We start from the raw sequence: 27,988 nt of genomic DNA, 5'->3' as shown, positions 1-27,988 counted from the left end.
TGTCTAGCAACAGAGATGCATTGGCTGTTCAGAGGTGTAGGAGTAGACTCAGCATAGGAGAAAGGATTAAATATCAGTGCTTGTGTGAATATTTTTTTTGTCTAATGCAGCTGTCTTGACCCTCTGGGAAGAATAAACTTGGTTTAAGCTTTCATAGTGTCCGTCGAGTTTTTACTTTGAGAATTAGAACCTAACAGTTGGCACTGCGAGCAGGGTTCACCACGATTTGCAGTCGAACTAGAGATTCTGAATCAGTGAAACAGAAACAAGGTAGGCACAGTTCCTACACCTGTTATCACTAATTCTGACATCTTGGGGAGATGAGAGTCGTAGGCTGAACCAATTATAGGGTACAGAAAGCCTGAGCTTATTCAGTAATCCCATTGTATATCGACCGGTCGTAGCTTTGTGGTATATGGTAAGTCCCGGAAGGTAAACCCGAACAGGCGGGTACCTAGGGGGTAAGACCCGGGTGGGGTTGGTTACCTGCTATACCTGTAACGAGAGGGTGCAAGTCTCAGCCGCAGTGGCCATGCGGCAGTAGAGTGGGTGTGGATGGATAAAGTGACATGCTTGTGTACTAAGATAAAAAGTTGCCATTCAGGGTTAGAAGAAAAGCAATAAGATACTCAAAAGCTGTTGGATTTGGGTGTATTAGCAGTAGCAATAAAGAGAGGTTGGTTTTATGCCCTCTTGGGGTGGGGAACCATGACAGATGTGGAAATAGGAAGACAAGTGTGAATAATCTTGGTAATGTGTTAACAGTGATATTTGAACAGATTGGAGATGACTATCCATAACAATAAAATCCTTCATACAGTGAGGTTAGGTTACCATGCTTGTCCTGAACCACAGCTGTAGACACAGCCTCCTCCAGGTCCTCAGACACTAGCTTGTAGGTCTGTAACAGTTGGGTCCAGGGTGTCTCCCCCTTTGAAGAGGGGGATGACCGCGGCAGCTTTCCAATCCTTGGGGATCTCAGAAGATATGAGAGGTTGAACAGGCTGGTAATGGGGTTGCGAAAATGGCGGTGGATAGTTTCAGAAATAGAGGGTCTAGATTGTCAAGCCCAGCTGCGTGTACGTGCTTTTTGAATTCATGGCGACTAAGTACGGTTTGCTACGACGCACACCCTGAGCGTTCATCATGCGGCTAGAGAAGGCCTGTATGAACAGACTTCCTCACGCTTCTCATAGACATTTACCGGTTTCCTCCAATGGTTTATCCCATGTAAATCGGAGTGGGTGGGAAATCCTGGTCAAACTGTTCCTGCCCTCAAACCCTAGGTTAGCGGCGCTACAAGCAACTCTGGGAGAGCCTGGACCTGATAGCAGCCTGCCAGCTAAGACAGGTTAGCATTGACTTATTTAAACCTGAAAGTTTGGATTGGCACTGGGATATGAAGACCAACCGCCAAAACGATGGGCTAATGATACGAGAGCTGGTTTTACATGTAAGCATTCACTAATAGGAAACCAAGTCAGTTACGAGAGAAGACACCCAGCAGAGTCATTTAAATGCAAGTTGACAACCCTGATATTAGTTAGCACTGACACCATTAACCCCGATTCTAGCAACAGCCTCATATGTACAAACCCCAAAAACTCAGTTCCACAACCATCAAGTTTAAATGAACTAGAACCCATTCCACGTCATGTGATGCTACTAGCATAATTTGACCAAATGTAGCTTAAGGCAAATGGTGATTTAAGCACAGGGGTCAAAGTAAACATATTGCTGATGCCAAAGCATGATTATAATGCAAAATAAATGTTGCCATCACCACAGTTACTCAAGTCATAGACCTCAACTCCAAGTAGGAACCGTCAAAACAATACTGAGGACACAAGTATTACAGTTAACGTTTAATTGATCCAAAACAAGAAAATGCAGTTACACACACACAACCTGGACTAGAATACCCATGAACTCTTGCATGGACCCCGAGCACCATGTCCCACATCAGATATCCATGTTTGTGGTCAACGGGGGCTCAGAAGCAGAAGTGAACAGTTCCTCAATGGCATGGTCAGACTGGCCAGCGGCAGCTTCAGAGGTAGCGTCGTCAGACGGGCCAGCTTCAGAGGTAGCGTCGTCAGACGGGCCAGTGGCAGCTTCAGAGGTAGCGTCGTCAGACGGGCCAGTGGCAGCTTCAGAGGTAGCGTCGTCAGACGGGCCAGTGGCAGCTTCAGAGGTAGCGTCGTCAGACGGGCCAGTGGCAGCTTCAGAGGTAGCGTCGTCAGACGGGCCAGTGGCAGCTTCAGAGGTAGCGTCGTCAGACGGGCCAGTGGCAGCTTCAGAGGTAGCGTCGTCAGACGGGCCAGTGGCAGCTTCAGAGGAAGCGTCGTCAGACGGGCCAGTGGCAGCTTCAGAGGAAGCGTCGTCAGACGGGCCAGTGGCAGCTTCAGAGGTAGCGTCGTCAGACGGGCCAGTGGCAGCTTCAGAGGTAGCGTCGTCAGACGGGCCAGTGGTAGCTTCAGAGGTAGCGTCGTCAGACGGGCCAGTGGCAGCTTCAGAGGTAGCGTCGTCAGATGGGCCAGTGGCAGCTTCAGAAGTAGCGTCGTCAGACGGGCCAGTGGTAGCTTCAGAGGTAGCGGTAGCGTCGTCAGACGGACCAGTGGCAGCGCTAGCGTCGTCAGACGGACCATTGGCAGCGTCGTCAGACGGGCCAGTGGCAGTGTCAGAGGTAGCCTCGTCAGACGGGCCAGTGGCAGCTTCAGAGGTAGCGTCGTCAGACGGGCCAGTGGCAGCTTCAGAGGTAGCGTCGTCAGACGGACCAGTGGCAGCGCTAGCGTCGTCAGACGGGCCAGTGGCAGCTTCAGAGGTAGCGTCGTCAGACGGGCCAGTGGTAGCTTCAGAGGTAGCGGTAGCGTCGTCAGACGGACCAGTGGCAGCGCTAGCGTCGTCAGACGGACCATTGGCAGCGTCGTCAGACGGGCCAGTGGCAGTGTCAGAGGTAGCCTCGTCAGACGGGCCAGTGGCAGCTTCAGAGGTAGCGTCGTCAGACGGGCCAGTGGCAGCTTCAGAGGTAGCGTCGTCAGACGGGCCAGTGGCCGCTTCAGAGGTAGCGTCGTCAGACGGGCCAGTGGCCGCTTCAGAGGTAGCGTCGTCAGACGGGCCAGTGGCAGCTTCAGAGGTAGCGTCGTCAGACGGGCCAGTGGCCGCTTCAGAGGTAGCGTCGTCAGACGGGCCAGTGGCCGCTTCAGAGGTAGCGTCGTCAGACGGGCCAGTGGCCGCTTCAGCGGTAGCGTCGTCAGACGGGCCAGTGGCAGCTTCAGAGGTAGCGTCGTCAGACGGGCCAGTGGCTGCTTCAGAGGTAGCGTCGTCAGACGGGCCAGTGGCTGCTTCAGAGGTAGCGTCGTCAGAGGACAGGGCATCATTTGCCGTAGAGCTACCATGGTTTGGAGAAGCTTGGGATTCTACTTCATTAGTCTCTAAATACTCTAGAGAGAAAACATAAAGGAACAGTTGGGTATTCTACAGCAACACAGCTGTTCTACACGGTCTAGGCCAAATTGCCATTCGAATATTGAGCAACATGAACCCAACACAGATTTAAAAGTATGTTTCAGGCCGTACCTTCTCTGTCTTGTTTAGCGTCAGACCCTATGGATCGGAGCAAGGCCAGGGCATGCACAATGGAGACGTCATTTGATGACAGCTCTGAAAAACGTAGGTTAAGGTACACAAGCAAAATGACCAAATCAAAGGGTTTGACAACATTATTTAGACAACTGAGTTACTCTATGGTGTTGAATGAGTGTCAAACACAGCAGCACCATAGACACAGTACAAAGCTAGAAGGGTTGTGGAAAGAAACACTTACCTCCAAGTCTGCTCTGCAGAGAGACTTGCTCTTGCTTCTGGGACTTTCCAACAGGGTAACAAGAAACTGAGGAGAAAGTGTTAACAGAAGTGGAGTTGACACAAAATAACTACATATATTAATAGCAGTGAAGAATAAAAGTTGACCAACGCGGAAGAAACAGACAGTCAAATTTTAATCTCACACTTGTAAAGTTCCGCATATTTCCCGAACAAATCCCTTCAATCCAAATAAAACATTAGTGAACCAACCTTTGACAACCCCCACAGTCATCACAAAGAGCAGTAATTCTCTCACACCTCCCATGATCATGAGCATAGTCTGTGTTATCAACAGGTAATGTCTTCCCGTGGCCTGTATGAGGCTTATATAGGCCACTAATGACCTTTTACCTGACAAACAGGACTTAACGATCAATTAACAAGCTTGATTGAGGTGTTACATTCAGATAGAAATAGACCATGTAGAACGTATGTTGATTCTTTGGTGGGCAGGCAATCTTTTCTACTCCATGTATTGCATTTATATCTGTAATGTTTAACCCTAATGGTCTCAGATCAGCAGTAGAAAGAAGTAGGCCTAATTATTTTAGGTGTAATCTTCAAAGATATTAGGGGGAAATAAACACTGTACCCAAATCCACTTTTTACAATGCTCCTGGGAAATGGGTAGGCCTCCACCATATAGTCCTTCACAGTTTTACAGCTGTGTTATACTCCTTTATTTACATAGATCACATACATAAATATATATGTTAGCTGTAGGTAGCTTTGGGATAAAATTCCCATATTGTATTGTTACTAACATAAATCATAATATATCATATTTTCCTCATTTGCTCTGTTGGAGACTCGGCTGGTGGAGGTTTGTCATATGAAGAACATTCAAGTGGGTGTGACCCCTAAACTGTAGGAGGGGCTCAGTGGGGTGACAGACATCCTGTAAGGGATCTCCAGCTAGTGTCTGAGGACCTGTACGAGGCTGTGTCTACAGCTGTGGGGCAGGACAAGCATGGTAACCTTACCTCAATGTATGAAGGATTTTATTGTTAGGGATAGTAATCTCCAATCTTTTAAAATATGTCTCTGTGTCTCTCCACCAATCTCCCTTCTCTTCCCCATCCCCCAACCCACTTCAGTAGGTTCAGCCCAGGATAAGTGCACCATCCTGGCTGTGATCCCCAGTCCAGCTGCTCCATGTAACCTAGCTGGGAAGCAGGACCTCAGCGAATGTATGTGGTTGTTCCTTACTTTAACATAAAACTATCATAGATATTATGTACACCTAATTGTCTTCTCACATGTTCCCTTCGCCCTCCTCCTCAGACCGCTGCACCCTGACCTTTGACCCTTGCACGGCCAACGATCACCTGCTCCTCTCCCAGGAGAACGTACGAGGGCATCCCTAGGAAGGAAAAGGGGAAACGGTGTATGGTGGGAATGAACGATCTTCCCTAGAGCCTCCAGCTGGATGAGCGCCAGCTGAGCACCTGGCACAATGGGTGCCTGTGTAACCGATGTGAAATGGCTAGCTAGGTAGCGGTGGTGCGCGCTAGCAGCCTTTCAGTCGGTGACGTCACTTGCTCTGAAACGTTGAAGTAGTGGTTCCCCTTGCTCTGCAAGGGCCGAGGCTTTTGTGGAGCGATGGGTAACGATGCTTCGTGGGTGACTGTTGTTGATGTGTGCAGAGGGTCCCTGGTTCGCGCCCGGGTCGGGGCGAGGGGACGGACTAAAGTTATACTGTTACACCTGGAAACGGTGGCTGGCCACTGTCACCACTCCCGCATCAGAATGCTGCTGGACTACGAGGCTGGAAAACTGACGAACTACGGAGACGGGCAGACACGGCTGCATGCCTCGCCTTCACTCAGGAACTGTTCCCGACCTGTTGCCACGACGACAACACGAAAGGGGATGACGTGACCTAACAATCTCATATGGGACTATTCTCCGTAACCATATACTTAGATAGACATCGTATCATTGTATCTGGCCCATTATGGTGTCTGCAAGAGCACGGGCAGCGCCATTGAGGCCATCTCCCTTTTTAAGTAGTCCATTTTCTTCTTCTACTACGTCTATGAGTTGGCAAACAAACTGAAAGAGTGCACACTGCCAACAAGAGTGTGTTTGAACAGGTATAAAGCCAAGGTTGGTGGTTTACTGCCAGCTGCAGATATGGAATGTTTTCTCATGAGCATAATTCATTGGCTGATCCCCCCTGGTGACCTGTATGGAATTCTGTGATCTTACCTTAACCTATAGGAAGTCCCACCCCATCCCCCCCCTTTTGTCCTCAGAAAAGCCTAAATTCATCGGGGCATGGACTCTACAGGGATACTGGCCCATGTTGACTCCATGGCTTTCCACAGCTGTGTCAGGATGGCTGGATGTCCTTTGGGTGGTGGACATTCTTGATACACACGGGAAACCGCCACCTAATAACATACCCCGTTTTATAGGCACGTAAATGTTTTGTCTTGCCCATTCACTCTCTGAATGTAACACATACAAAATCCATGTCTCAATTGTCTCGAGGCTTAAAAATCCTTTAACCTGTCTCCTCCCCTAAATCTATACTGATGAAGTGGATTTAACAAGTGACATCAGTAAGTGATCATAGCTTTCATCTGGATTTACCTGGTCAGTCTATGTCATGGAAAGAGCAGGTATTCTTAACTTTTTGTACATTCAGTGTTTATAAAGATGATATCTCTATCATTCTCTATTGGCTAGATAGAGCTAGAACCATATTGTCTATATTGTGTCACTAACCTTGGTCTAGGTGAGTAAAAACGTATATAGACGGAAGCGAGCTAGCTTTTTGGATTGAATCCTAGCCTCTGTCCCAGTTGGATACAAGGACACTGATGCCTGAATGGGTGAAAGCAATATGGCCTTCCATTATGCTCGGTGTAGTTACCTCCATATTCCCTTCAACTATCCAGACTTCTAAGATCAGTTAGTTTGGGAAAATACTAGGACTGAAATTTGCTCAGTGCCGAAAACAATTAGAGGGAACGCCATCGTGGTTAGATTAAGACCCTGCGGAGCTGGTGTGAGATATGGGTCTGAAAACATACCTCCATTTTGTCTAACTAGGCAAGTCAGTTAAGAACAAACTCTTATTTACAATGACAGACTAGGAATAGTGGGTTAACTGCCTTGATCAGGGGAGAAACAGATTTTTACCTTGTCAGCTCAGAGAGTCGATCTAGCAACCTTTTGGTACCAGGCCCAACAATCTAACCACTAGGCCACCTGCTGCCTCAGTGCAGTGATGGGATATAACACTGTTCTCCAAATGTTACTTTTATCCAAACTGATACATCGAAAAGATTGAAATACTGCTTGTTTTCCGGCAACATGCCCTTTCCGTCCTCATGCTAGCTAGCAGTAGACAAAGCAGCCATTATGGAATGGCATGTCCCCGTTTGAGCAACAACGGAGCTGATTGGCTGACACGGCCATTTCAAAATGGCTGTGGTGGCTACTGCTAGGTAGCATGCGGAGGAAAATGTTTAGGTTAACAATATTTCAATCTCCTCAATGTATCAGTTTGGATCAGTGATCTAGTCAGTTGGTTAATGTGAGTCCGGGAACACTGCAGAGTGATGTGATGCAAGGATTCTTATTTTTATTCCTTGATGTGATGTGGTGGGTGAGTGAGTGTGTGTGTTCTAGAATGTTCCGAAGAGTGACAGACAGGACATGACATCATAGGCCAACTGCTCTATACACACAAACACACAGGCAGTAGCAGCATATAGCTCAGACAATCTTTCCATATACACTGAACAAACATTTCACATTTCAAAGATTTTACTGAATTACAGTTCTGAAAGATTAGTGGAATCTGTGTGGGTAGCTGGACAGGTAGGATGACTGACAGTGAAGGTGAACAGGTGGTCACGTGTCAGGTGACAGAAGAATGGATGAGACTGAGGCAGGAATTCCTTTAACCATAAAGTGGTATATTTACTGAGTAGTCTGTGCTGCATAACAAAGGAAACAAAATAACACGTATCCAATCAAATTCATAATCACAAAGATCAAATCATAACAATCATTCATTATTAACATAATTAGGGAATTCAACAATCCAGTTCATTAAGAAGTCAATAGTAATCACCTGTGAGTCATTTAGGCTCTTAACTATTTCTCATAAATCATGAAATAAATACAAACAGTGAATGGTCATTCAATCTATAATCTCCTTTAGTTTGATATCAAAGTCGATCAGTTAGCAAACAATGACGTTTCTCATTTCACCCTTTCAATTGGTCTTCATGTGTACATGGAATTAATTTAATTACATATTAACCATATCGATTGCATAATTGGCCTATGAGGATCCGTATGGCCGCGATCATTTACAATTCACATTACACAATATGTTTGAAGCGTGCGCTCCAAGCCGCGCTCCGCGATAATAACTATAAACAATAACTGATGGCCCACTCTCCCGCTCGCAACAGATAGTTCAGATGAAAGGTAACAGAGTCGGTGGACTTACGTGGATTCATGGACGCACAGAACTTCAAGCAGACGGAGTTAAGGAAGAGAAAGCAGCGAGATCAGGCGATGCCGTTTTCCTCCTTTTATGTGGATGAGATCTGTCGGTCATTGCCACCTGACCTAATTAAAGCGCTCTGGCCCAGCTGAGTAAGTGGCCATGAATTAAAGGATTGTTCCACCAACTCCATTGGCCTTTTCTACAGCCACCCTGGAAATTTGTTAAATTCCACACTCCTCAAAAAGGCTCATTGCTCCCCGTCCTCCGTCATCTCAGGGAGAGGAATTAGTCGAGCAACTGGCCTAATATATGTCCGGTTCTTTACCTGGATCTCCACTGATCTAACGCGACCATCGGTCCCAGGCATGGTCTTAGTGATACGTCCCACCGGCCAGGAGGCTCGAGGCAGCTGAGGGTCCACCACCATTACTACTTGGCCAGTTTCCAGGCTGGCCATTTCTCTCCGCCATTTCCCTCTGTGCTGTAGGCTTGGTAGGTAATCCCGAATGAATCGGGCCCAGAAATGGTCAGCCAAGATCTGGCTGTGTCGCCACCGGCGTCTGCCAACGAGGTTGGTATCAGCATACATGGCTTGAGGAAGTGACGCATCTCGGCGTCCCATCAAGAGCATATTCGGTGTAACCGGATCGGGGTCAGCGATATCTGCAGAGAGATATCCCAAGGGTTTGGAGTTCAATATCCCTTCCACCTCTATCAGGACGGTCCGCAAGACAGTTTCAGTGACAGTTTGGTCCCCCAGGACGACTCGTAAGGCCGTCTTTACAGATTTGATCTCTCGCTCCCATGTTCCTCCAAAATGAGGAGCTCCTGGAGGGTTAAATTTGAATAAGATTTGTTGGTCCATCAGCCTATCCTGGAGGCTGGGTTCCATGGCTTGGAAGGCTTCCTCCAACCTGGCTTCTCCTGCCTTGAAGTTTGTGCCTCTGTCAGCCAGGATCTCGTAGGGTTTCCCCCGTCGGGAGATAAACCGCCGTAGGGCCATGAGGAAGGCTTCAGTATCCAAACTCTCCAGTAGGTCCAGGTGGACACGCCTAGTCGTCAAACACTTGAATAGAATGCCCCAGCGCTTTTCCACTCGACGACCTAGCTTGATCGTCAAGGGGCCAAAGCAATCTACTCCTGTTGACCAGAAGGGTGGTTTGAGAAGGCGCAAGCGAGCAGGGGGTAAATCTGCCATTTTGGGCACAGTGGCTCCAGCCCGCCATCTCTGACATTCTACGCAGGCGTATTGGTGCTTACGAATGGCTCCTCGTCCTCCAAGTATCCAGTACTTCCGCCTCATCTCCCCATAGACCCTCTCTGGCCCTGGGTGGAGAAGCTTTTCATCATAACTCTTGATGAGGAGCCTGGTAAGAGGGTGTCTGGAGTCAAGGATAATTGGGTGGATAGCGTCGGGGTCCAAAACTTCTGCTCGGCGCAGCCTCCCTCCGACACTGATCACTCCAAGGATTTGATCATATTCTGGGGCGAGAGAGAGAAGACGGCTCTCCTTAGCAACTTCCCTACCAGCTTTCAGAGCTTTTAGCTCCTCAGGGAAGCTAACTGCTTGTGCATGCTGGAGGAGTAGTGTCTCTGCCGCGAGGGAGGTGGGTATAGAAGCCACCCCACCTGAGGTCTGGTTTGTGGCGGCGATCAGATCCGGCAGTGTTTGGGATTGTGCTAGGTCAGGGAGAGCTGTTGTTGGTTCCGTAGAGATGCTGTAACATTGGGCGGACTTCCTTAACTCATGAGTTTCAATTGGTTGCGGAGGAGCCGCACGCCTGGGGGCTTTCGGCCACTCGTTCTCTGGTTGGGACAAGAATGGTGGTCCCAAGCTCCAGCGATGGGGTTGAGCCAGTTCCTTAAGGGTTTTACCGCGAGTAACGTCATCAGCAGGATTGTTTATGCTATCAACATACCTCCAGTCCTGGACTTCTGTCAGGTCTTGGATTTCCGAAATGCGAGTTCCGACAAACACCTTATACCTGCAGGACTCCGATGTGAGCCAGGTCAATACAGTGGTCGAATCACTCCAGTAGATGACCCTTTGGATTGGCAAGGTGAGCTCGGCTCGCAAGGTAGAGGCCAACTGGGCTCCGGAAAGGGCAGCACTGAGTTCCAGCCTAGGCATTGACAACTACTTCTTGGGTGCGACCCTGGACCTGGCCATGACAAAGGAGACATGGGTGTGTCCTGCCTTATCCTCCACTCTTAGATAGGAAACCGCCCCATAAGCTCGCTCCGAAGCGTCACAGAACACATGCAATTCCAGGCATGATCCCAGTTGGTCAGCACAGGGTGGTACATAACATCTTGGCATTTGGACTTCAGAGAGCTCGGATAACTCTGTTTCCCAACAGATCCATCGTTCCACTAGGTCAGCCGGATGGATCGGTTCATCCCAGTCCCTCTTGGTCTGCCACAGGTCCTGGACTAAGACTTTGGCCCGGGTTGTGTATGGCAGGATATACCCAAGGGGATCGTATTGACTGGCCAGTGTCCGATAGATGGTGCGCAGAGTGGGGGTTTCGGTACTCAGGGCTGAGCGGTGCTTGTACCCAAGGGTATCCGGTATGCAGCTCCATCTCAGTCCTAGAGTGGGCTCTTGTGGGTTAGCACCAGACTGCGATAGCCAGAGTTCACTGCTACTGGACCTAGCTTGTGGCGGGAGGTGCTGGATAACCTCCGCTCTGTTACTCGCCCACTGTCGGACCTCAAATCCCCCTTTGAACAGGAGATTCCGTACTTTATCGAGGAGTGCTTTCGCTTCAGCCATGGATGGGATGCTCTGTAAGCAGTTATCCACATAGAAGGCATTTTCCACTGAATCCCATACTTCTGGGTCACTGTCTGGGTGCTCCCGTGCGTGTCTCTGCAGAGCGTATATGGCACAGCAAGGACTGCAGGTGGTGCCAAATGGGAGTACTTGCCATTCATAGATGGTGGGCTCTGCGTCTCGTTCCATATCTCGCCATTTGAACCGGAGCAGTGTGGTGTCGGAAGGCAGTAGACGAATCTGATGAAACATGGCTTTGATGTCTCCACTGATGGCTGTAGAGTGCTGCCGGAACCGGAGAAGGACACCGAGCAAGGAAGGACCTAAGGTTGGTCCCAGGAGTAGACAGTCATTCAGGCTTTGACCAGCAGCTTGGAATGAACAGTTGAAGACAAGTCTGTACTTCCCACCGTGTTGCTGGATAACATGGTGAGGGAGATACCAGGATTCGCTGAGTGGGTTTCCCTCTTCATGAGCGGTCACTTTTGTGACATAGCCTGCCTTCACAAGGTTATGAATCTCCCGGTTATGAACTTCAGCAAGCTCAGGATTCTTCACCAGGCGTCGCTCCGTTCCACGCAGTAGTGGGAGTACAGCCCGTGTTGTGGTTGCCAGAAGAGGATGGTTGGGCACCCGTAGCAGTGGGGTTGCGTACCTCTGAACGCCATCCAGTTCAGTGGTGGTGCGCTTCTCCAGGAGGTCTAATGCATAGGAGTCATGTTTTGAGCGGGTGACCTCCTGTAGCTTCCGGTTGGAGAAGGTGTCCATCTTCCAGAGCATCTCTACATTCCGAAGGAGGTCAGTGGCCGCACAGGGGGATGGAGCTGGATTGCTTCTGGTGAAGAGGACTTGCTGTGTCTGTACAGCTTGGGTGGAGAGAAGTAGATGGACTGGACCTTGCACAGCCCAACCCAAGGCTGTATGGACAGCAATGGGCCCTCCTTCTGGTCCAGCTCGTATAGGCTCAGTCGGGGTGACGAGATGTGGGTGGTCTGACCCAATCAGGATAAGTGGCGCTACTCTGGCCAGGTTAGGAAGAGGCAATCCTCGTAGATGAGGATATTGTTTCTGTAGAACACTTACCGGGCAGGAGTGCTCCGCAAGATTCAAGCCATCTGCCGTGAAGGCATTGGGGATGTTATAGGCCACGTCCCGGTTTCCTGAAGGTGAAATGCTAAAGGTCACAGCAGAGCCTTTCATTTGGATAACATCATGTCGCACCGTTCTGAGGTTAAGGGTCTCGGGAGTCCCCTCCAGGTTTAGCTGACGGGTGGCCGCCGTGAGAATGATCGTTCTTTCTGACCCATCATCTAGAACGGCGAATGTATCAATGCTTCTCCCTTCACTTTGCAGAGTGACCTTGACCACCTTCAACATGACCCTTGGAGACCGGTTCTGCTGGTCGAGGTACAGCTCCTTTGCAGCTCCTACCATGAGCATACTCTGCTCCTTCTGTGCTTGGGGAATTACATCATGCAACACTGTGAGATGGATTTCCTTACAGCGATTGCAGGGTTTCCTCAATGTGCAGATCTCCGCCTTATGGCTACGGGCACACTTGTAGCATCGCTCGCCTGAAGTGATCCAGGCCTTCAATTGAGTTTGAGTGAGCTTTTTTACCCTGGTGCATGAGCCAAGGAAGTGTCCCTTACTATTGCAATATGGGCAGTAAGGCTGGAATTTGATGTTCTTGCTCTTGAGAGGGGTCTTCTTCCCGGGTTCCTCCCCGGCTTCACTATTTAAGTACATGGTAGTGGGATTTGGTCTTTTCTGTCCCCCCTGGCGTTCAAACTCCTTCCTTCCCCCGGTGGCTATGGCTGAGATTGTGGCCTGGTGAGCGATACTCTTCGCCTTTGCCTTCACCTCCAACCATGCGGCCAGGTCTCTGAGAGCATAGGTGCTTCTCGAGCCCTCTTTCAGGATGCCCTTGTTCAAACAATGTTCAATGAAACTGTCTCTGAGGTACACTGGAAGCTTGCTGAGAAGCCTGTCCACGTGGGAGCCACATTTCAGCTCGTTCCCATCTTCTCCTTCAACAGATTGGAGCATTGAGGTCAGGGATTGGACAGCCAGGGAGAACTCTTGGAAGGCAGCATGGTCTCCCAGTTTAATTGGAGACGTGTTCAGGATGTTGTTTAGTTCATTCTGGACTAGCTGGCGTGGCTCACCATATCTCGCCTTCAGGGCCTGGAGAGCGGCAGTGTATGGTGTTGCGGAGTGCATAAAAGATTGGGCCAGCCTGTATGCACTGGGAAACCGCAAATGATCCATTAGTACTTGGTATTTGTAGCGTTCTGACAGATGACTGTGAATACCCAGTAGGCTCTCCAATGCCATTTCCAAAAGGACAAATTCACTCTCCTTTCCGCTCTCTAAGTATGGCAGTTTGGGTCTGGGAATTCCATAGGCTGAGGCTACTAGAAGTTTCATAATATTGGCTCCCTCTTCTGGTTGCGTGAAGGATAAACCCGGGACTTCTGATGAGCCCACTGTGGCCTCATTGGGCCGGTCCCCTACTGTCCCAGACTCTCCATTGGTGGCAGACGGAATTGGGTGAGAGCCCTTCCACCTGATGTTTGAGGACTGGCCTGGCCCTGGACGAGAGGAATGATTTGCCGTGGTTGGTAATTGGCGGAAAGGCGAAGGAGTGATGCTTTGTCCACATGGAGGAATGCTAACTGGTGTCACTGGCATAGAGGGCGTTGGTGGAGCGGCCTGTCCCCCGTGCTCCGTGTTGGCTGTTGACCCCGGAGCCTCCGGGGACTGTGTGCCATGCTGTACCAGAGGGGCAGATTGGGAAAGAAAGGCAGACAGGTCAGGTCCATGTGGAGGGGTGGTCAGGTCAACTCCCTGTTCGTTCCTCTCCAGGAAGGATGAGACCATCCGTGCCTCCTCCAATTCCCTTCTGGCTTGACGGTGCCGTCGCTGTTGTGCCAGGTCCTTGGCAATGAATTCCCGTTCCTGTAGAGCACTACGGGCCTGCACATCCAATAGGTGACATCGTTCATCAGCCTGTCGTTCCTCCTCAATCTGACGCTCAATTTCCTCCAAAGCTAATAGTTTCATCCTCTCTTGTAGGACAGCGGTCTGTGAATCGCTGAGGGCTAGTGAATGGCGGCTGCCATGGCCACTTCCAAAGGGGTATCCACTGGTCGAACTCCCACTCCGTCTAGAGTGCCTCGACGATTTCCCTTTAGTTAAGGAGTGAGCGGAGCCTGCCTCAGGAAGCTGGTTGACCTGTGCTGTGGGAGTCACCTCCATGGGTTCTTCCTGTAGACCACTTTCCTGCTCCAACGCAGTTTCCGGTGCTTGGCTCAGAGGAGATGGTTGATGGCTGAAACGTACAGTTGATCCATCACCACCTTGAGCTCTAGTGGGCTTGCCCTTTGATGTTGAAATCTCGACCACATAATCCTTAAGATAACCAGGTGCTTGCCTGGTTCTTCTAGTGCTGCTGGTGGTTGAGGATGAAGCCTTTGTTGCTTTAGGCTTAGCTCCTGGATATTTCCTTTGTTCCAAGACCTTTCCCTCAGCTGCCCTCTCCTCCTCTCTTCCTTCCAGTGGAGACAATTCTTCCCTCTCCTCCTCCATTTCACCTGTCTTTGGTTCAGTCATCATCCGGCTCGACAGACCATTGAAAGATTAGTGGAATCTGTGTGGGTAGCTGGACAGGTAGGATGACTGACAGTGAAGGTGAACAGGTGGTCACGTGTCAGGTGACAGAAGAATGGATGAGACTGAGGCAGGAATTCCTTTAACCATAAAGTGGTATATTTACTGAGTAGTCTGTGCTGCATAACAAAGGAAACAAAATAACACGTATCCAATCAAATTCATAATCACAAAGATCAAATCATAACAATCATTCATTATTAACATAATTAGGGAATTCAACAATCCAGTTCATTAAGAAGTCAATAGTAATCACCTGTGAGTCATTTAGGCTCTTAACTATTTCTCATAAATCATGAAATAAATACAAACAGTGAATGGTCATTCAATCTATAATCTCCTTTAGTTTGATATCAAAGTCGATCAGTTAGCAAACAATGACGTTTCTCATTTCACCCTTTCAATTGGTCTTCATGTGTACATGGAATTAATTTAATTACATATTAACCATATCGATTGCATAATTGGCCTATGAGGATCCGTATGGCCGCGATCATTTACAATTCACATTACACAATATGTTTGAAGCGTGCGCTCCAAGCCGCGCTCCGCGATAATAACTATAAACAATAACTGATGGCCCACTCTCCCGCTCGCAACAGATAGTTCAGATGAAAGGTAACAGAGTCGGTGGACTTACGTGGATTCATGGACGCACAGAACTTCAAGCAGACGGAGTTAAGGAAGAGAAAGCAGCGAGATCAGGCGATGCCGTTTTCCTCCTTTTATGTGGATGAGATCTGTCGGTCATTGCCACCTGACCTAATTAAAGCGCTCTGGCCCAGCTGAGTAAGTGGCCATGAATTAGAGGATTATTCCACCAACTCCATTGGCCTTTTCTACAGTTCATATAAGGAAATCAGTCAATTTAAAAAAAAATATTAGGCGCTAATCTAATCTGTGGCATTGTGTTGTGTGACATCACTGTACACTTTACAGTGGTCTTTTATTGCCCCCAGCACAAGATGCACATGTGTATTGATCATACTGTTTAATCAGCTTCTTGTTATGCCACAACTGTCAGGTGGATGAATTATCTTGGCAAAGGAGAAATGGGGATGTAAATACATGTGTGTGCACTAATTTTAAGAGAAGAAAGCTTTTTGTGCCTATGGAACATCTCTGGGATCTTTTTTCAGCTCATGAAACATGGGACCAACACTTTACATGGTGCATTAAAGGTAGAGTCTCAAATTACACCATATTTTTTATTTATTTCACATTTATTTAACCAGGTAGGCTAGTTGAGAACAAGTTCTCATTTGCAACTGCGACCTGGCCAAGATAAGGCAAAGCAGTGTGACACAGAGAACAACACAGAGTTACACATGGGATAAACAATAAACAAGCCAATGACACAGTAGAAAAAAGAAAGTCTATATACAGTGTGTGCAAAAGGCATGAGGAGGTAGGCAATAAATAGGTCATAGGAGCGAATAATTACAATTTAGCAGATTAACACTGGAGTGATAAATGAGCAGATAATGATGTGCAAGTAGAGATACTGGTGTGCAAAAAAGCAGAAAAGTAAATAAAATAAAAACAGTATGGGGATGAGGTAGGTAGATTGGATGGGCTATTTACAGATGGACTATGTACAGCTGCAGCGATCGGTTAGCTGCTCAGATAGTTGATGTTTAAAGTTGGTGAGGGAAATAAAAGTCTCCAACTTCAGCGATTTTTGCAATTGGTTCCAGTCACTGGCAGCAGAGAACTGGAAGGAAAGGCAGCCAAAAGAGGTGTTGGCTTTGGGGATGACCAGTGAGATATACATGCTGGAACACGTGCTACGGGTGGGTGTTGTTATCGTGACCAGTGAACTGAGATAAGGCGGAGCTTTACCTAGCATTGACTTATAGATGACCTGGAGCCAGCGGGTCTGGCGACGAATATGTAGCGAGGGCCAGCCGACTAGAGCATACAGGTCGCAGTGGTGGGTGGTATAAGGTGTTTTAGTAACAAAACGGATGGCACTATGATAAACTGCATCTAGTTTGCTGAGTAGAGTATTGGAAGTTATTTTGTAGATGACATCGCCGAAGTCGAGGATCGGTAGGATAGTCAGTTTTACTAGGGTAAGTTTGGCGGCGTGAGTGAAGGAGGCTTTGTTGCGAAATAGAAAGCCGATTCTTGATTTGATTTTGGATTGGAGATGTTTAATATGAGTCTGGAAGGAGAGTTTACAGTCTAGCCAGACACCTAGGTATTTATAGATGTCCACATATTCTAGGTCGGAACCGTCCAGGGTGGTGATGCTAGTCGGGCGGGCGGGTGCAGGCAGCGAACTGTTGAAAAGCATGCATTTGGTTTTACTAGCGTTTAAGAGCAGTTGGAGGCCACGGAAGGAGTGTTGTATGGCATTGTAGCTCGTTTGGAGGTTAGATAACACAGTGTCCAAGGAAGGGCCAGAAGTATACAGAATTGTGTCGTCTGCGTAGAGGTGGAACAGGGAATCTCCCGCAGCAAGAGCAACATCATTGATATATACAGAGAAAAGAGTCGGCCCGAGAATTGAACCCTGTGGTACCCCCATAGAGACTGCCAGAGGACCAGACAACATGCCCTCCGATTTGACACACTGAGCTCTGTCTGCAAAGTAGTTGGTGAACCAGGCAAGGCAGTCATCAGAAAAACCGAGGCTACCGAGTCTGCCGATAAGAATATGGTGATTGACAGAGTCGAAAGCGTTAGCCAGGTCGATGAAGACGGCTGCACAGTACTGTCTTTTATCGGTGGCGGTTATATCGTTTAGTACCTTGAGCGTGGCTGAGGTGCACCCGTGACCGGCTCGGAAACCGGATTGCACAGTGGAGAAGGTACGGTGGAATTCGAGATGGTCAGTGATCTGTTTATTAACTTGGCTTTCGAAGACCTTAGGCAGGATGGATATAGGTCTGTAACAGTTTGGGTCCAGGGTGTCTCCCCCTTTGAAGAGGGGGATGACAGCGGAAGCTTTCCAATCCTTGGGGATCTCAGACGATATGAGAGGTTGAATAGGCTGGTAATAGGGGTTGCGACAATGGCGGAGGATAGTTTCAGAAATAGAGGGTCTAGATTGTCAAGCCCAGCTGATTTGTATGGGTCCAGGTTTTACAGCTCTTTCAGAACATTAGCTATCTGGATTTGGTTGGCATAAATGAGTAAAGCGGTGCCACAGAAATGTTTGAATTACAGCAGATACCTACCGGTAGCTCAAAAGTTGGAGCCAATTTTGTTGCTGTATTAACTGCATTTAAAGGTTGCGTGTACATGCTTTTTGAATTCATGGCGACTAAGTACGGTTTGCTACGACGCACACCCTGAGCGTTCATCATGCGGCTAGAGAAGGCCTGTATGAACAGACTTCCTCACGCTTCTCATAGAAATTTACCGGTTTCTTCCAATGGTTTATCCCATGTAAATCGGAGTGGGTGGGAAATCCTGGTCAAACTGTTCCTGCCCTCAAACCCTAGGTTAGCGGCGCTACAAGCAACTCTGGGAGAGCCTGGACCTGATAGCAGCCTGCCAGCTAAGACAGGTTAGCATTGACTTATTTAAACCTGAAAGTTTGGATTGGCACTGGGATATGAAGACCAACCGCCAAAACGATGGGCTAATGATACGAGAGCTGGTTTTACATGTAAGCATTCACTAATAGGAAACCAAGTCAGTTACGAGAGAAGACACCCAGCAGAGTCATTTAAATGCAAGTTGACAACCGTGATATTAGTTAGCACTGACACCATTAACCCCGATTCTAGCAACAGCCTCATATGTACCAACCCCAAACACTCAGTTCCACAACCATCAAGTTTAAATGAACAAGAACCCATTCCACATCATGTGATGCTACTAGCATAATTTGACCAAATGTAGCTTAAGGCAAATGGTGATTTAAGCACAGGGGTCAAAGTAAACATTGCTGATGCCAAAGCATGGTTATAATGCAAAATAAATGTTGCCATCACCACAGTTACTCAAGTCATAGACCTCAACTCCAAGTAGGAACCGTCAAAACAATACTGAGGACAAGTATTACAGTTAACGTTTAATTGAGCCAAAACAAGAAAATGCAGTTACACACACAACCTGGACTAGAATACCCATGAACTCTTGCATGGACCCCGAGCACCATGTCCCACATCAGATATCCATGTTTGTGGTCAACGGGGGCTCAGATGCAGAAGTGAACAGTTCCTCAATGGCATGGTCAGACTGGCCAGCGGCAGCTTCAGAGGTAGCGTCGTCAGACGGGCCAGTGGCAGCTTCAGAGGTAGCGTCGTCAGACGGGCCAGTGGCAGCTTCAGAGGTAGCGTCGTCAGACGGACCAGTGGCAGCGCTAGCGTCGTCAGACGGGCCAGTGGCTGCTTCAGAGGTAGCGTCGTCAGACGGGCCAGTGGCTGCTTCAGAGGTAGCGTCGTCAGACGGGCCAGTGGCTGCTTCAGAGGTAGCGTCGTCAGACGGGCCAGTGGTAGCATCAGAGGTAGCGTCGTCAGACGGGCCAGTGGCAGCTTCAGCGGTAGCGTCGTCAGACGGGCCAGTGGCAGCTTCAGCGGTAGCGTCGTCAGACGGGCCAGTGGCAGCGTCGTCAGACGGGCCAGTGGCAGCGTCGTCAGACGGGCCAGTGGCAGCGTCAGAGGTACCGTCGTCAGACGGGCCAGTGGCAGCTTCAGAGGTAGCGTCGTCAGACGGGCCAGTGGCTGCTTCAGAGGTAGCGTCGTCAGACGGGCCAGTGGCTGCTTCAGAGGTAGCGTCGTCAGACGGGCCAGTGGCAGCTTCAGAGGTAGCGTCGTCAGACGGACCAGTGGCAGCGCTAGCGTCGTCAGACGGGCCAGTGGCAGCTTCAGAGGTAGCGTCGTCAGACGGGCCAGTGGCAGCTTCAGAGGTAGCGTCGTCAGACGGGCCAGTGGCAGCTTCAGAGGTAGCGTCGTCAGATGGGCCAGTGGCAGCTTCAGAAGTAGCGTCGTCAGACGGGCCAGTGGTAGCTTCAGAGGTAGCGGTAGCGTCGTCAGACGGACCAGTGGCAGCGCTAGCGTCGTCAGATGGACCAGTGGCAGCGCTAGCGTCGTCAGACGGACCATTGGCAGCGTCGTCAGACGGGCCAGTGGCAGTGTCAGAGGTAGCCTCGTCAGACGGGCCAGTGGCAGCTTCAGAGGTAGCGTCGTCAGACGGGCCAGTGGCCGCTTCAGAGGTAGCGTCGTCAGACGGGCCAGTGGCCGCTTCAGAGGTAGCGTCGTCAGACGGGCCAGTGGCCGCTTCAGAGGTAGCGTCGTCAGACGGGCCAGTGGCCGCTTCAGAGGTAGCGTCGTCAGACGGGCCAGTGGCCGCTTCAGAGGTAGCGTCGTCAGACGGGCCAGTGGCCGCTTCAGAGGTAGCGTCGTCAGACGGGCCAGTGGCAGCTTCAGAGGTAGCGTCGTCAGACGGGCCAGTGGCAGCTTCAGAGGTAGCGTCGTCAGACGGGCCAGTGGCTGCTTCAGAGGTAGCGTCGTCAGAGGACAGGGCATCATTTGCCGTAGAGCTACCATGGTTTGGAGAAGCTTGGGATTCTACTTCATTAGTCTCTAAATACTCTAGAGAGAAAACATAAAGGAACAGTTGGGTATTCTACAGCAACACAGCTGTTCTACACGGTCTAGGCCAAATTGCCATTCGAATATTGAGCAACATGAACCCAACACAGATTTAAAAGTATGTTTCAGGCCGTACCTTCTCTGTCTTGTTTAGCGTCAGACCCTATGGATCGGAGCAAGGCCAGGGCATGCACAATGGAGACGTCATTTGATGACAGCTCTGAAAAACGTAGGTTAAGGTACACAAGCAAAATGACCAAATCAAAGGGTTTGACAACATTATTTAGACAACTGAGTTACTCTATGGTGTTGAATGAGTGTCAAACACAGCAGCACCATAGACACAGTACAAAGCTAGAAGGGTTGTGGAAAGAAACACTTACCTCCAAGTCTGCTCTGCAGAGAGACTTGCTCTTGCTTCTGGGACTTTCCAACAGGGTAACAAGAAACTGAGGAGAAAGTGTTAACAGAAGTGGAGTTGACACAAAATAACTACATATATTAATAGCAGTGAAGAATAAAAGTTGACCAACGCGGAAGAAACAGACAGTCAAATTTTAATCTCACACTTGTAAAGTTCCGCATATTTCCCGAACAAATCCCTTCAATCCAAATAAAACATTAGTGAACCAACCTTTGACAACCCCCACAGTCATCACAAAGAGCAGTAATTCTCTCACACCTCCCATGATCATGAGAATAGTCTGTGTTATCAACAGGTAATGTCTTCCCGTGGCCTGTATGAGGCTTATATAGGCCACTAATGACCTTTTACCTGACAAACAGGACTTAACGATCAATTAACAAGCTTGATTGAGGTGTTACATTCAGATAGAAATAGACCATGTAGAACGTATGTTGATTCTTTGGTGGGCAGGCAATCTTTTCTACTCCATGTATTGCATTTATATCTGTAATGTTTAACCCTAATGGTCTCAGATCAGCAGTAGAAAGAAGTAGGCCTAATTATTTTAGGTGTAATCTTCAAAGATATTAGGGGGAAATAAACACTGTACCCAAATCCACTTTTTACAATGCTCCTGGGAAATGGGTAGGCCTCCACCATATAGTCCTTCACAGTTTTACAGCTGTGTTATACTCCTTTATTTACATAGATCACATACATAAATATATATGTTAGCTGTAGGTAGCTTTGGGATAAAATTCCCATATTGTATTGTTACTAACATAAATCATAATATATCATATTTTCCTCATTTGCTCTGTTGGAGACTCGGCTGGTGGAGGTTTGTCATATGAAGAACATTCAAGTGGGTGTGACCCCTAAACTGTAGGAGGGGCTCAGTGGGGTGACAGACATCCTGTAAGGGATCTCCAGCTAGTGTCTGAGGACCTGTACGAGGCTGTGTCTACAGCTGTGGGGCAGGACAAGCATGGTAACCTTACCTCAATGTATGAAGGATTTTATTGTTAGGGATAGTAATCTCCAATCTTTTAAAATATGTCTCTGTGTCTCTCCACCAATCTCCCTTCTCTTCCCCATCCCCCAACCCACTTCAGTAGGTTCAGCCCAGGATAAGTGCACCATCCTGGCTGTGATCCCCAGTCCAGCTGCTCCATGTAACCTAGCTGGGAAGCAGGACCTCAGCGAATGTATGTGGTTGTTCCTTACTTTAACATAAAACTATCATAGATATTATGTACACCTAATTGTCTTCTCACATGTTCCCTTCGCCCTCCTCCTCAGACCGCTGCACCCTGACCTTTGACCCTTGCACGGCCAACGATCACCTGCTCCTCTCCCAGGAGAACGTACGAGGGCATCCCTAGGAAGGAAAAGGGGAAACGGTGTATGGTGGGAATGAACGATCTTCCCTAGAGCCTCCAGCTGGATGAGCGCCAGCTGAGCACCTGGCACAATGGGTGCCTGTGTAACCGATGTGAAATGGCTAGCTAGGTAGCGGTGGTGCGCGCTAGCAGCCTTTCAGTCGGTGACGTCACTTGCTCTGAAACGTTGAAGTAGTGGTTCCCCTTGCTCTGCAAGGGCCGAGGCTTTTGTGGAGCGATGGGTAACGATGCTTCGTGGGTGACTGTTGTTGATGTGTGCAGAGGGTCCCTGGTTCGCGCCCGGGTCGGGGCGAGGGGACGGACTAAAGTTATACTGTTACACCTGGAAACGGTGGCTGGCCACTGTCACCACTCCCGCATCAGAATGCTGCTGGACTACGAGGCTGGAAAACTGACGAACTACGGAGACGGGCAGACACGGCTGCATGCCTCGCCTTCACTCAGGAACTGTTCCCGACCTGTTGCCACGACGACAACACGAAAGGGGATGACGTGACCTAACAATCTCATATGGGACTATTCTCCGTAACCATATACTTAGATAGACATCGTATCATTGTATCTGGCCCATTATGGTGTCTGCAAGAGCACGGGCAGCGCCATTGAGGCCATCTCCCTTTTTAAGTAGTCCATTTTCTTCTTCTACTACGTCTATGAGTTGGCAAACAAACTGAAAGAGTGCACACTGCCAACAAGAGTGTGTTTGAACAGGTATAAAGCCAAGGTTGGTGGTTTACTGCCAGCTGCAGATATGGAATGTTTTCTCATGAGCATAATTCATTGGCTGATCCCCCCTGGTGACCTGTATGGAATTCTGTGATCTTACCTTAACCTATAGGAAGTCCCACCCCATCCCCCCCCTTTTGTCCTCAGAAAAGCCTAAATTCATCGGGGCATGGACTCTACAGGGATACTGGCCCATGTTGACTCCATGGCTTTCCACAGCTGTGTCAGGATGGCTGGATGTCCTTTGGGTGGTGGACATTCTTGATACACACGGGAAACCGCCACCTAATAACATACCCCGTTTTATAGGCACGTAAATGTTTTGTCTTGCCCATTCACTCTCTGAATGTAACACATACAAAATCCATGTCTCAATTGTCTCGAGGCTTAAAAATCCTTTAACCTGTCTCCTCCCCTAAATCTATACTGATGAAGTGGATTTAACAAGTGACATCAGTAAGTGATCATAGCTTTCATCTGGATTTACCTGGTCAGTCTATGTCATGGAAAGAGCAGGTATTCTTAACTTTTTGTACATTCAGTGTTTATAAAGATGATATCTCTATCATTCTCTATTGGCTAGATAGAGCTAGAACCATATTGTCTATATTGTGTCACTAACCTTGGTCTAGGTGAGTAAAAACGTATATAGACGGAAGCGAGCTAGCTTTTTGGATTGAATCCTAGCCTCTGTCCCAGTTGGATACAAGGACACTGATGCCTGAATGGGTGAAAGCAATATGGCCTTCCATTATGCTCGGTGTAGTTACCTCCATATTCCCTTCAACTATCCAGACTTCTAAGATCAGTTAGTTTGGGAAAATACTAGGACTGAAATTTGCTCAGTGCCGAAAACAATTAGAGGGAACGCCATCGTGGTTAGATTAAGACCCTGCGGAGCTGGTGTGAGATATGGGTCTGAAAACATACCTCCATTTTGTCTAACTAGGCAAGTCAGTTAAGAACAAACTCTTATTTACAATGACAGACTAGGAATAGTGGGTTAACTGCCTTGATCAGGGGAGAAACAGATTTTTACCTTGTCAGCTCAGAGAGTCGATCTAGCAACCTTTTGGTACCAGGCCCAACAATCTAACCACTAGGCCACCTGCTGCCTCAGTGCAGTGATGGGATATAACACTGTTCTCCAAATGTTACTTTTATCCAAACTGATACATCGAAAAGATTGAAATACTGCTTGTTTTCCGGCAACATGCCCTTTCCGTCCTCATGCTAGCTAGCAGTAGACAAAGCAGCCATTATGGAATGGCATGTCCCCGTTTGAGCAACAACGGAGCTGATTGGCTGACACGGCCATTTCAAAATGGCTGTGGTGGCTACTGCTAGGTAGCATGCGGAGGAAAATGTTTAGGTTAACAATATTTCAATCTCCTCAATGTATCAGTTTGGATCAGTGATCTAGTCAGTTGGTTAATGTGAGTCCGGGAACACTGCAGAGTGATGTGATGCAAGGATTCTTATTTTTATTCCTTGATGTGATGTGGTGGGTGAGTGAGTGTGTGTGTTCTAGAATGTTCCGAAGAGTGACAGACAGGACATGACATCATAGGCCAACTGCTCTATACACACAAACACACAGGCAGTAGCAGCATATAGCTCAGACAATCTTTCCATATACACTGAACAAACATTTCACATTTCAAAGATTTTACTGAATTACAGTTCTGAAAGATTAGTGGAATCTGTGTGGGTAGCTGGACAGGTAGGATGACTGACAGTGAAGGTGAACAGGTGGTCACGTGTCAGGTGACAGAAGAATGGATGAGACTGAGGCAGGAATTCCTTTAACCATAAAGTGGTATATTTACTGAGTAGTCTGTGCTGCATAACAAAGGAAACAAAATAACACGTATCCAATCAAATTCATAATCACAAAGATCAAATCATAACAATCATTCATTATTAACATAATTAGGGAATTCAACAATCCAGTTCATTAAGAAGTCAATAGTAATCACCTGTGAGTCATTTAGGCTCTTAACTATTTCTCATAAATCATGAAATAAATACAAACAGTGAATGGTCATTCAATCTATAATCTCCTTTAGTTTGATATCAAAGTCGATCAGTTAGCAAACAATGACGTTTCTCATTTCACCCTTTCAATTGGTCTTCATGTGTACATGGAATTAATTTAATTACATATTAACCATATCGATTGCATAATTGGCCTATGAGGATCCGTATGGCCGCGATCATTTACAATTCACATTACACAATATGTTTGAAGCGTGCGCTCCAAGCCGCGCTCCGCGATAATAACTATAAACAATAACTGATGGCCCACTCTCCCGCTCGCAACAGATAGTTCAGATGAAAGGTAACAGAGTCGGTGGACTTACGTGGATTCATGGACGCACAGAACTTCAAGCAGACGGAGTTAAGGAAGAGAAAGCAGCGAGATCAGGCGATGCCGTTTTCCTCCTTTTATGTGGATGAGATCTGTCGGTCATTGCCACCTGACCTAATTAAAGCGCTCTGGCCCAGCTGAGTAAGTGGCCATGAATTAAAGGATTGTTCCACCAACTCCATTGGCCTTTTCTACAGCCACCCTGGAAATTTGTTAAATTCCACACTCCTCAAAAAGGCTCATTGCTCCCCGTCCTCCGTCATCTCAGGGAGAGGAATTAGTCGAGCAACTGGCCTAATATATGTCCGGTTCTTTACCTGGATCTCCACTGATCTAACGCGACCATCGGTCCCAGGCATGGTCTTAGTGATACGTCCCACCGGCCAGGAGGCTCGAGGCAGCTGAGGGTCCACCACCATTACTACTTGGCCAGTTTCCAGGCTGGCCATTTCTCTCCGCCATTTCCCTCTGTGCTGTAGGCTTGGTAGGTAATCCCGAATGAATCGGGCCCAGAAATGGTCAGCCAAGATCTGGCTGTGTCGCCACCGGCGTCTGCCAACGAGGTTGGTATCAGCATACATGGCTTGAGGAAGTGACGCATCTCGGCGTCCCATCAAGAGCATATTCGGTGTAACCGGATCGGGGTCAGCGATATCTGCAGAGAGATATCCCAAGGGTTTGGAGTTCAATATCCCTTCCACCTCTATCAGGACGGTCCGCAAGACAGTTTCAGTGACAGTTTGGTCCCCCAGGACGACTCGTAAGGCCGTCTTTACAGATTTGATCTCTCGCTCCCATGTTCCTCCAAAATGAGGAGCTCCTGGAGGGTTAAATTTGAATAAGATTTGTTGGTCCATCAGCCTATCCTGGAGGCTGGGTTCCATGGCTTGGAAGGCTTCCTCCAACCTGGCTTCTCCTGCCTTGAAGTTTGTGCCTCTGTCAGCCAGGATCTCGTAGGGTTTCCCCCGTCGGGAGATAAACCGCCGTAGGGCCATGAGGAAGGCTTCAGTATCCAAACTCTCCAGTAGGTCCAGGTGGACACGCCTAGTCGTCAAACACTTGAATAGAATGCCCCAGCGCTTTTCCACTCGACGACCTAGCTTGATCGTCAAGGGGCCAAAGCAATCTACTCCTGTTGACCAGAAGGGTGGTTTGAGAAGGCGCAAGCGAGCAGGGGGTAAATCTGCCATTTTGGGCACAGTGGCTCCAGCCCGCCATCTCTGACATTCTACGCAGGCGTATTGGTGCTTACGAATGGCTCCTCGTCCTCCAAGTATCCAGTACTTCCGCCTCATCTCCCCATAGACCCTCTCTGGCCCTGGGTGGAGAAGCTTTTCATCATAACTCTTGATGAGGAGCCTGGTAAGAGGGTGTCTGGAGTCAAGGATAATTGGGTGGATAGCGTCGGGGTCCAAAACTTCTGCTCGGCGCAGCCTCCCTCCGACACTGATCACTCCAAGGATTTGATCATATTCTGGGGCGAGAGAGAGAAGACGGCTCTCCTTAGCAACTTCCCTACCAGCTTTCAGAGCTTTTAGCTCCTCAGGGAAGCTAACTGCTTGTGCATGCTGGAGGAGTAGTGTCTCTGCCGCGAGGGAGGTGGGTATAGAAGCCACCCCACCTGAGGTCTGGTTTGTGGCGGCGATCAGATCCGGCAGTGTTTGGGATTGTGCTAGGTCAGGGAGAGCTGTTGTTGGTTCCGTAGAGATGCTGTAACATTGGGCGGACTTCCTTAACTCATGAGTTTCAATTGGTTGCGGAGGAGCCGCACGCCTGGGGGCTTTCGGCCACTCGTTCTCTGGTTGGGACAAGAATGGTGGTCCCAAGCTCCAGCGATGGGGTTGAGCCAGTTCCTTAAGGGTTTTACCGCGAGTAACGTCATCAGCAGGATTGTTTATGCTATCAACATACCTCCAGTCCTGGACTTCTGTCAGGTCTTGGATTTCCGAAATGCGAGTTCCGACAAACACCTTATACCTGCAGGACTCCGATGTGAGCCAGGTCAATACAGTGGTCGAATCACTCCAGTAGATGACCCTTTGGATTGGCAAGGTGAGCTCGGCTCGCAAGGTAGAGGCCAACTGGGCTCCGGAAAGGGCAGCACTGAGTTCCAGCCTAGGCATTGACAACTACTTCTTGGGTGCGACCCTGGACCTGGCCATGACAAAGGAGACATGGGTGTGTCCTGCCTTATCCTCCACTCTTAGATAGGAAACCGCCCCATAAGCTCGCTCCGAAGCGTCACAGAACACATGCAATTCCAGGCATGATCCCAGTTGGTCAGCACAGGGTGGTACATAACATCTTGGCATTTGGACTTCAGAGAGCTCGGATAACTCTGTTTCCCAACAGATCCATCGTTCCACTAGGTCAGCCGGATGGATCGGTTCATCCCAGTCCCTCTTGGTCTGCCACAGGTCCTGGACTAAGACTTTGGCCCGGGTTGTGTATGGCAGGATATACCCAAGGGGATCGTATTGACTGGCCAGTGTCCGATAGATGGTGCGCAGAGTGGGGGTTTCGGTACTCAGGGCTGAGCGGTGCTTGTACCCAAGGGTATCCGGTATGCAGCTCCATCTCAGTCCTAGAGTGGGCTCTTGTGGGTTAGCACCAGACTGCGATAGCCAGAGTTCACTGCTACTGGACCTAGCTTGTGGCGGGAGGTGCTGGATAACCTCCGCTCTGTTACTCGCCCACTGTCGGACCTCAAATCCCCCTTTGAACAGGAGATTCCGTACTTTATC

At 48.6% G+C, this 27,988-nt stretch overlaps 2 protein-coding genes across 2 annotated transcripts; both read right to left on the bottom strand.

Annotated features, from left to right (window-relative positions):
* Positions 1–1,962: 1,962 nt before the first annotated feature.
* Positions 1,963–4,138, bottom strand: LOC120047173 (polysialoglycoprotein-like). Its single transcript, XM_038992706.1, has 4 exons — positions 4,078–4,138; positions 3,827–3,892; positions 3,580–3,663; positions 1,963–3,443 (listed from the first exon to the last, which is right to left on the bottom strand). Exons 1-4 carry the CDS (start codon positions 4,136–4,138, stop codon positions 1,963–1,965), a joined length of 1,692 nt encoding a protein of 563 aa, XP_038848634.1.
* A 14,773-nt stretch (positions 4,139–18,911) lies between these two features.
* On the bottom strand, positions 18,912–21,033 carry LOC120047172 (polysialoglycoprotein-like). The gene is made up of 4 exons (XM_038992705.1): positions 20,973–21,033; positions 20,722–20,787; positions 20,475–20,558; positions 18,912–20,338 (listed from the first exon to the last, which is right to left on the bottom strand). The coding sequence occupies exons 1-4, from the start codon at positions 21,031–21,033 to the stop codon at positions 18,912–18,914; spliced, it is 1,638 nt and encodes a 545-aa protein (XP_038848633.1).
* Between the last annotated feature and the right edge of the window lie 6,955 nt (positions 21,034–27,988).

The sequence above is a fragment of the Salvelinus namaycush genome, chromosome 5 (genome assembly GCF_016432855.1).
Source record: "Salvelinus namaycush isolate Seneca chromosome 5, SaNama_1.0, whole genome shotgun sequence".
NCBI classification, from domain to species: domain Eukaryota; kingdom Metazoa; phylum Chordata; class Actinopteri; order Salmoniformes; family Salmonidae; genus Salvelinus; species Salvelinus namaycush.
This window is presented reverse-complemented; position numbering and strand designations above follow the sequence as displayed.

What these genes read in the sequence shown, in the direction of transcription:
- LOC120047172 (XM_038992705.1), bottom strand. Translation starts at nt 21,033, where the DNA reads ATGATCATGGGAGGTGTGAGAGAATTACTGCTCTTTGTGATGACTGTG. An exon ending in TCTGCAGAGCAGACTTGGAG is followed by an intron (nt 20,559 to 20,721) that starts GTAAGTGTTTCT and finishes TACGTTTTTCAG; the next exon opens with AGCTGTCATCAAATGACGTC. An exon ending in CGCTAAACAAGACAGAGAAG is followed by an intron (nt 20,339 to 20,474) that starts GTACGGCCTGAA and finishes TTTTCTCTCTAG; the next exon opens with AGTATTTAGAGACTAATGAA.
- LOC120047173 (XM_038992706.1), bottom strand. Translation starts at nt 4,138, where the DNA reads ATGATCATGGGAGGTGTGAGAGAATTACTGCTCTTTGTGATGACTGTG. An exon ending in TCTGCAGAGCAGACTTGGAG is followed by an intron (nt 3,664 to 3,826) that starts GTAAGTGTTTCT and finishes TACGTTTTTCAG; the next exon opens with AGCTGTCATCAAATGACGTC. An exon ending in CGCTAAACAAGACAGAGAAG is followed by an intron (nt 3,444 to 3,579) that starts GTACGGCCTGAA and finishes TTTTCTCTCTAG; the next exon opens with AGTATTTAGAGACTAATGAA.